General features: G+C 33.5%; 1 protein-coding gene across 1 annotated transcript; it reads left to right on the top strand.

Annotated features, from left to right (window-relative positions):
• Positions 1 to 2,472: 2,472 nt before the first annotated feature.
• LOC125810585 (DNA replication licensing factor MCM7) lies at positions 2,473 to 8,880 on the top strand. The gene is made up of 15 exons (XM_049490060.1): positions 2,473 to 2,606; positions 2,709 to 2,776; positions 2,913 to 2,972; positions 3,091 to 3,314; positions 3,730 to 3,907; positions 4,066 to 4,188; positions 4,267 to 4,356; positions 4,593 to 4,735; positions 5,244 to 5,421; positions 5,512 to 5,703; positions 5,855 to 6,027; positions 6,228 to 6,431; positions 6,548 to 6,713; positions 7,143 to 7,364; positions 8,491 to 8,880. Exons 1-15 carry the CDS (start codon positions 2,576 to 2,578, stop codon positions 8,593 to 8,595), a joined length of 2,157 nt encoding a protein of 718 aa, XP_049346017.1. The 5' UTR covers positions 2,473 to 2,575; the 3' UTR covers positions 8,596 to 8,880.
• Positions 8,881 to 9,541: the final 661 nt, after the last annotated feature.

The following is a 9,541-nucleotide window of genomic DNA, read 5'->3' as shown; positions in this document are numbered from 1 at the left end:
AAATAATGATTAGTGTAAGGTTTTTTAAAACAATTTGGAAATTAGTAATTAATATTAAAGGTAAAACATGAAAAAAAATTAAAAATGAACTCAGGGGTATTAGGATGTGCATCGGTCAGTCCGGTTTGATGTTATGTATTATTGGTTTGGTTTATCGGTTTTTGATTTTTTAATAAACTAAACTAATAACAAAATTAATAAGATGTTTTTAATTGATTTTCGATTTAACAAATAAGAAAATACTCATGAAATAATTATATGACTTCTCCAATAATGTAACTTTACAGAATGCTCATAAAACAAAAACAATACTAACATTTAAAAGGAAAAAAAAACTATACAAGTGCAGCTCAAATAAAAGAACTAGGACAATAATGTTAATTGAAGGCTAAATGGCAAAGATAGTAACCAATAAGGTATTGATATAATATTTGATATTTGTGTGAGGATAAAGTAGTAAATTACTATTATCTTATTGGGTTATCGATTTACCCAATAACTCAATAATAAAAAAAGCAATAAATCAATATTTTTTATATATAAAAAAGCTATTAAAAATCATTAACCCAATAACATTTTTTTTATTAGACTTTTGCACACTCCTATAGGGCATGAGCTAAAAGTAGTCTAATTTATGATTGCTTTGTTTCAAAATGATTGAAAAATCCAACATAAGTGTGGTGCAGGATGGAAAAATCTTATTAGGGGCGCAATTTATGTGATCCGAATTTTATTGGGCTCCAATATGAGCTCCAGACGCATCGAGCGGAAAACAAAAAAAAAATGAATAAAAGGCTTAGGGTTCGTTAAAGACTTTCTAATTTTGTCTTAATCCAAGCATCAATTTCTCAATCACTTTTTATGTAATTATGAATTAGACAAAAATATCTATATAAAAAAGTTATTTGACTCTTCAAATAACAATAATAAGGGAAAAGGGTCTGATATACCCCTCAACTTTGTTATTTAGAGTTGATATACCCCTCGTTATGAAAGTGACACATATATACCCCTACTTATATACAAATGACTCACATATACCCTTTTCCTCTAACGGAAATGAAAAAAATTAATTTTCGTTGAATTTTTTATTATTTTTAAAAAATAAATATATAATCCCATATGAGTATATTTAATCCTACTCAAACATATTTTTTTTTTACTTTTTTTTGTTTAAATGACTAATTTAGATTTATTATTGTGATGGTCAAATTTATTTATGTTTCACTAATATTCTTGTAAAACTTATTATAGATGACCAAATTTGTTTCTTCAAATACAAAAATAAAATTATAATATAGACAAAAAAAATAGTTTTAAATTATAATATAGCCACAAAAAAACTAGTTTTAAATTTATTTTTTTACACTAAGGAATGAAAGAAAAAAATAAAATATGAATAAGAAACTCAAATAATTATAATCAAATAAGTCAAAAAATAATTTATGTATGAAAAAGATTAAAATATACCTTGAACTTTGCTAGAAGAATCATATATACCCCTAAATAATTTTTGAGAAAATTAAAAGTAAAAAATATAAATTTAAAACTAATTTTTTCACTTCCATTAAAGAAAGGGTATATGTGAGCTCATTATGTAACGGTAGGGGCATATGTGAGTTGTTTGTATAGCGGCAAGGGTATGAGCCACTTTCATAACAAGGGGCATATCAACTCCAAATGACAAAGTTGAGGGGTATATCATGCCCTTTTCCCTAATAATAATAATGTCATTAAAGCAATATTTGTGTTATACTTCCTCCATCATTTTTTAGTTATCATGTATACAAATATTTGTTCCAAAATAGTTATTAATTTAAACAATTAAAGACTTAAGAGAGGATTAATTATTTTTTTTCAACTCTATCCTTAACATTAATTATTTTAGAATTAAGAGGGACATAAATAAATATTAAAGAATTAATAAGAAATATATTAGTCAAACTATACTCCTACTTATTTTTTTCTTAAATACTATATAGACGTTTAAAATTACAACTAAAAAGGAACTGATGAAATAATTTAACAACGAGTTCCTCCTATAACGAAATCGTTCAAATTGATGACCGTCATGCATAACACTCGAAATGCAGGAGAAATGGAATAATTAATTTGGTAGTATAAGTTAGTAGATTTTAGCCTTGTTTTAATTCATTCTAGTTATTATCTTTATAGTTTGATTTGATTCAAGAAAATGCAATTAATATTTAAGATTTAAAGAATTTATTTTTAAAAAAAATTAAAATGTGACTTCAAATTATCAATTCTACTACCTACTAGGCTACTACACCTAATTATATTTCATATTGATTGGCTCCGTCTTATCAATGAGTCGATATTTTTTTAATTTAATCACCAGCAACTTTTTTGCTGATTCATTTTTGTTTTTCCGGGTCCGGTGTGGACCGTGGACGTACACCCGTAACGCAGGCGAACATAACCTAGCCCAGTTTTTTCCCGCCAAAACACCTTCACTATTTTGCCGCCAAATTGCTTGTGTTTTAGTATCAATTTCCCCCCAAACCCTCATTCTCACAAGCTTCCTCTCGATTCTCTCTGCCTTCATTCAAACACCATGAATGATCTTGACTTCAACCGCGATAAAGGTAACGGTTTTCGATTGCATCAAGTGGTTTCAAATTTTGGATTCACCTTTTCTTTTGATTTAATCATCTTATGCTGTCAATAATTTGTCTCTCATTTTACAGATCTAGCAAAAGATTTTCTGTCGAACTTCGCTGATTCTAATGGTGAAGCCAAATACATGAACATTCTCGTAAGTTCCTCTCATTTTCCAGTTTTTCTGTTGATTTCAAGTTGAAAAACTCCTTTACGCTGTTTTAGTGAATATAATCGTTTAAGAAATGTTCTTACTTTTTTGCTAATTGTTTTCTGTTTTAACTTTTACTTAGCAAGATGTTGCTAATCGTAAAACCAAAGCTATTGAGATTGAGCTCGAAGACTTAGCGGACGTAAGTACCACTACTTCCCTCTGAATTACTGTACTTTTTATGGAGTGGTTGTTCTCTATGTGGTGTTTTTCGTTTGAAGTTTTTTTGCTCTTAACATGATTTTGAAATTCTCTTTCAGTACAAGGACTTGGATGAGGAGTTTCTTCGAAGAATTGCTGAGAACACTAAACGATATATCACAATATTAGCTAGTGCGATTGATGAGCTCATGCCAGAGCCAACGGAAGCTCTTCCAGATGATGATCATGATATTTTGATGACCCAGCGATCAGAGGAAGTAACTGAGAACACTGATGGTTCTGATCCAAAACAAAAGATGCCCCCGGAAATCAAGCGGTTCTAGTAAGAAGCATTATATTATCCTCAAGAATCTAACTTTATGAATTAATCTGCCTATATGTTTTTTGTTCTCTCTGCTGGACTTTATATTTGTGCATCTTCTTGGTACTACTTTCTCCAATAAATCAGCTTACCTAATAAGTAGTAAGAATATCTTATGTTCTCTCTTTCAGCATAATTAGGAGTGCTTTTGTTAACTGTATGATATGAATTAGATGGACTTATTTAGTTAATCTCAAAACAACATGATGATATGCGTGATAATTTGTTTGTGTTAATATACTAGGCAGTCAAGTTCCCAGGTGAAAATAGAATGTCCCTATATGGTCTGGCCTTATAACTTAATTCCTAAGTAAAGACAGAAAGTGGAAATTCTGAATGGGTTAACCGCCTAACTGTTTGTCTTTGTTGAATCCAGTGAAGTGTATGTCAAAGCATCTTCAAAAGGTCGGCCCTTTACAATTAGGGAGGTCAAGGCTTCATACATTGGTCAGCTTGTCAGGATATCTGGTATTGTGACACGTTGTTCGGACGTCAAACCACTGATGCAGGTGGCTGTATATACATGTGAAGAATGTGGATTTGAAATCTATCAGGTATGAACTTTTGTTGTGCTTATTTATTTTTGACTTGCTAAATGCAGTACGAGAGCCACAATGCTAGTGTTAAATTAAATTACAACAATGTTAAGTAGCATGGCAAAGCTACACTGTTTCAGATCTAATGCGCCTATCTTAATGCACTTGATGAATAGGAAGTAACTGCTAGAGTATTCATGCCTCTGTTTGAATGCCCATCCAAACGCTGCACTGTAAATAAAGCAAAAGGGAACCTCATCCTTCAACTTCGGGCATCAAAGTTTTTAAAGTTTCAAGAGGTTTGTCTTTTGCATTAAATCTTGATTACAATATCAAATCTGCAGCACAATTGTTTTACATTTCTGACATTGATTCAGGCCAAAATTCAAGAGTTGGCTGAACATGTACCCAAAGGTCACATTCCGCGATCAATGACTGTGCACTTCAGAGGAGAACTTACAAGGAAGGTTGGTGATATTTTTTGTTTATTTATGTTTTTCCTTAGTGTTTTTGAAAGGAGCTTGTCTAGTGTGGAGTAAATGTTAAGGACATTAAACTGCTTTCTAGATTGAGTTAGAAGGTGAGATCAAATGATCCCAACAAACTTAAAGCTCCCAGTGAACATCTTCTTAAAAGGGTTCCTCTAAAGCTTTCACTGCCTACTTAAGTGTAACATATGCTGCTGCTTTTCTAAAAATTGCAGGTATCTCCTGGTGACGTTGTTGAACTGTCAGGCATTTTTCTACCTATGCCTTACACAGGATTTAGAGCTATGCGAGCTGGGTTAATTGCAGATACGTACTTGGAAGCAATGTCTGTTAGCCATTTCAAGAAAAAATATGAAGAGTAAGCTATTGTTACTTTTTCCCTTTACTGTAATTCTTTCGTCTTCATGTTCTGCTAGTAGTGCTTCTTGACATGGATTCTGTTTTCTACTAGCAACTGGACAAACATAACTAATGTAATGCATCACCTTTTCCTTGAAGAATCGGAGTCTGCTTTTAAGTTTTAGCAAATTGAGGAACTTGATTCCAGATTGAGCTTAAATCCAAATCATTTCTAAAAGAAATGAAATTTGAAGCATAATATAATTTAATGTATTTATTTATTATTTTTTCTTTTGAGTGTTCTTGAAATATTATGCTTGGAGTAGGTTCAGACAACTTCACATCAAATCTAAATCTTTTCTAGTTTCCTATTTGGAATGTTAGATCACTACTTGTAAATTTGATTTATGCATAACCATTTTCTCACAAAGAATTATGTGTTCACTATTGAAATAGAAAAGATAAGGTTTCTATGCTTGCTTAATTTCTTAGTGATGAATATATGATTAATATGTTTTCGGATGCAGTTATGAACTTAGAGGAGATGAGGAAGAGCAGATTGCAAGGTTAGCTGAGGATGGAGATATATATAACAAGTTGTCTCGTTCCTTGGCTCCTGAAATTTTTGGGCATGAGGATATTAAGAAAGCTCTTCTTCTCCTTCTAGTGGGTGCTCCTCATCGACAGTTGAAGGATGGTATGAAGGTAAGCTCTCCGACCTAAATTGAAATCCATCTTCTGCCTACTCCTCAGATTAAGAAAATCTTATTCATCTTTATGACGAAAAAAACTCAGATCAGAGGTGATTTACATATATGTTTGATGGGTGATCCCGGGGTAGCAAAGAGCCAGCTTCTCAAACACATAATCAATGTTGCACCCAGAGGTGTTTACACAACTGGTAAGGGTAGCAGTGGAGTTGGTCTAACTGCTGCTGTTCAGAAAGATCCAGTAACTAATGAGATGGTTCTTGAAGGCGGAGCACTGGTGAGAACAAATTAATTTCTTTTTTAACATCTACTTCATTGAGTTTTGGAAAATATCATGGTGTGAGCAATGTGCATTCAGAGTTGGAACTGTATCAGGCAACTTTCAACCATCTATTTCTCAAGTATTCTGTGGACAATGTTTTTCTCAGGTATTAGCAGATATGGGTATATGTGCTATTGATGAATTCGACAAGATGGACGACTCTGATAGAACAGCTATTCATGAAGTAATGGAGCAGCAGACTGTTAGTATTGCAAAGGCTGGGATCACTACATCTCTAAATGCAAGGACTGCAGTGCTTGCTGCTGCTAATCCTGCATGGTAAACATTTACTGTTTCCCCTTTGGTTTGTTGAAAACATTGAGAAACAACTGCTATCTTTTAGAATTTTGACTTTTCCTGTATGTAGAAATATGCTAAATTTTGCAACAAATGGTCATCTGATTTATTTGTGCAGGCAGTTGATTGTGTTAATGCACAAACTTTAAACACTGACAATTTTTTGTTCAAAACATTCTTAGGGGAAGATATGATATGAGAAGGACACCAGCTGAAAATATTAATCTTCCTCCAGCTCTTCTATCAAGATTTGATCTTTTATGGCTAATCTTAGATCGAGCAGATATGGATTCCGATCTTGAAATGGCTAGACATGTGGTTTATGTGCATCAAAACAAAGAATCTCCTGCTCTTGGGTTCACTCCACTTGAACCATCTGTGCTTCGGTAAATACAAGAATATCTTTCTGGTGTTTTAACCTTCAAGAGAACCTCTCTTTACAAGTTAGTAGTGATGCTTAGAATTGACTGAGCAAACCTACATCCATTTTATTTTATTTCAGGGCTTATATATCAGCTGCAAGGAGATTGTCTCCCTCTGTACCAAAGGAGCTAGAGGACTATATTGCTGGTGCATATTCTAGTATCAGGCAAGAAGAAGCAAAATCAAACACCCCTCACTCCTATACAACCGTCAGAACACTTCTAAGCATCCTGAGAATATCATCTGTAAGTTGCTGCATCAATTTACAGAGTTAAAGTATCACATTGCGTCATAGTAAGAGTTGGGTGGAAAACTTGTAGTGAATCAAGTATGACAGTTGGCAAGTGCCATGTGGAAGAAACTGAATGAGGAAACATTCTTGTTTTCTCTTTGGTTTGAGAGGCTAAAAAGCAGAAAGTAGGTTAGCTATCATTAGGAAATATGGAGTCCTTGCAAATGTAAGGCTTTGCTTCCCAAGACAATCCAGGACCTTGCAATCCTGATTCTAGGTTTTACAGCTCAATTGATAATAAGTTGGTCATAAATATAGTTGTCTCGCTTAATCACAAGGTCAAATAGACAGTGATGATCGCAATTTAGTCAAGCGAATGTCATAAAAGTCCTTTTTAATCATTCTTTACACTCTGTTGATGTCATTTACTGTGTTAAATTAGGCACTAGCCAGACTGCGTTTCTCAGAAAAAGTTGCTCAGAGTGATGTGGATGAGGCACTTCGGCTAATGCAGATGTCGAAGTTCTCCTTGTATTCAGATGATCGGCAAAGATCTGGCCTGGATGCAATATCTGACATTTATTCAATCCTGCGTGATGAGGCTGCTAGGATGAACAGGCTGGAACTAAGCTATGCCCAGGCTCTGAACTGGATTTCCAGAAAGGTTAGTTTGTGGGCAATTATGCCAGATGAAGCTGGAAGCACACCGTGTTGGTAGCTTGAAACATATACTTGGATCTAGTGCACATGCATGATAAATTACTGCTTAGAGAATATGTTACAATTCACACTTGCCCATTATCTGATGATACAGTTGTCAAGAAGTAAAGGTAGATAGTTGTGATTAAAACGTAGAAAAGAAAAAAGAAAATAGATTTGCATGATCTGTCAAGCTTTATCAAAATTGTTTGTGCCATGGTTTCTCAATGAAGTTGTGTCCAACTGCATTGATTTCATGCTTGTGGGAAGGAAACATGCAGAATGATAAATCCATTAAGGTTTTACAATACTGATACATATGGCAACCTTTTATGAACTATTTATGTTCTGTTAAAAAAGCCTTTGGTAGAACATCTTTTTGCTATTGGCAAAAGTATTGCTTGATGCAAGGCCAAAATCTGCTAGTTCATCTTATTGTTGTTGAAATTCCCTCCACCCACCCTGTCATTCCCCGTTTAAGAGAAAAAAAAGAACAAATCATATCAGACTAAATAGCTCAATGTCATGGCCTTAAAATTCTACTTAGTACTGTGCGGCACTGGTGACTCATTCATGAAATTTTCACGAACCTTCCACTATGGGCTGGCCTTCTTCCAATGTAAAACTTCCACATGGATAAGTTTATGCCACATGGCACCTAAGTGGCACGATGATGAAGCAGGTCATGACATCAAGCTGGCTATTGATACAGTACCAGTTTATTCCCACAATTCTTTACAGTGAGTCCTTTGTGGTGAACAAAGATTCACTTAGCTTTCTTTACTCATAATCAGATCCACCCATGCTTTTAACCAACTGAATTGGTTTCCATCTTCCCGCAACTTGCAAGTGATGGCAATCAGCTAAGATCATGCCAAACTAGTTGGGACGTATCTCTAGATTTATCTATTCAGGGCAACCTCATTTGGTTGTTTCATTTTGAGACATTGTATACATTTCTTGCTGGCATTCAATATCTAACTCAACAAGTCCTATATTCTGGCTTAAATTGTTTTCTCCTTGGGCATGGTACTGACATTTTGGTACGAGTTCTCTCGCCTCTGATGTGTTGCTGCTTTATCTTGGAACAGGGATACAGTGAAGCTCAACTCAAGGAGTGTTTGGAAGAATATGCAGCCTTGAATGTGTGGCAGATTCATCCTGATAGCTTTAACATCAGATTCATTGATGCATGATAGACACTGGATCAATGTGAATCCAGTAATGTTACAAGATCGTATCACAGAATCTCCCTTGTCTGTCAGGTTACTACTTACAGTTAGTAAAACTAGTATTGCATCAAGAATGGGATTTAGATCAAATTATTAAAGCCGATCAATATGGGAGGCTAATTGTGTATGACCAGAGTTGTCAGTCTGTACCAGAATTTGCTAAAGTGTTAATTATTTATTCGTAGAGGTTTCTGTGCCCCTCGTACTTTCTTCATGGCAATGCAAGTCAATGTGAGAAACAAATTGAAATTACCTTGTTTAGTGAAAGGCTGAAAGCATTTATTTTGTATTAAGATTCTACTCATCATGCAACTGAATTTGCATCTTTCCTGACTTTGGAAATACTGCAACATGAAAATAGGAATGAATATTGGTGTTTATTCTGACAAAAAATAGGTCTGTTAAGAATTCTTTTTCTCAAAAGGTTTAAAAGTATAAAATATTATGACTTACCTAATTAATACTATAAATAAGATTGAAGGAGTACTAAGACATATATAATACACGCTCTCCAACAATGGTTGTTTACTATATTATTTTGGTATGGTTAATAATACTTGCTTATTATGCTGAAATCACTAGATAATTTTACATTTAGTTTCTAATTACATTTATAATTAAGTATAATCATTTTCTTATTACATTTTTCAAAATATTGTATTTATTATATTCAAAGAGTAATATAATAAAATTATCTTTCTATTTATAATTTTTTAAAGGGGTGTGAAGTCAATAATTGGCAAATACCGTTGGATAGAGGGAGTATATCGTGGCCTGCTCTTCATTGAGGAGTAATAGACAATAATTGAAGTTTCACTTGTCATATGTATAATACTCCCCTCCGTTTCTATTTATTTCGTTTTATTAGAAATAGATATTTTTATATTTGTCATTTTACAAAATTAATGTA

The sequence above is a fragment of the Solanum verrucosum genome, unplaced genomic scaffold (assembly GCF_900185275.1).
Source record: "Solanum verrucosum unplaced genomic scaffold, falcon-dt-bn FXZP01000118.1, whole genome shotgun sequence".
Classification (NCBI taxonomy): domain Eukaryota; kingdom Viridiplantae; phylum Streptophyta; class Magnoliopsida; order Solanales; family Solanaceae; genus Solanum; species Solanum verrucosum.
The sequence above is the reverse complement of the archived record's forward strand: the minus strand, read 5'-3'. Positions and strand labels throughout refer to the sequence as shown.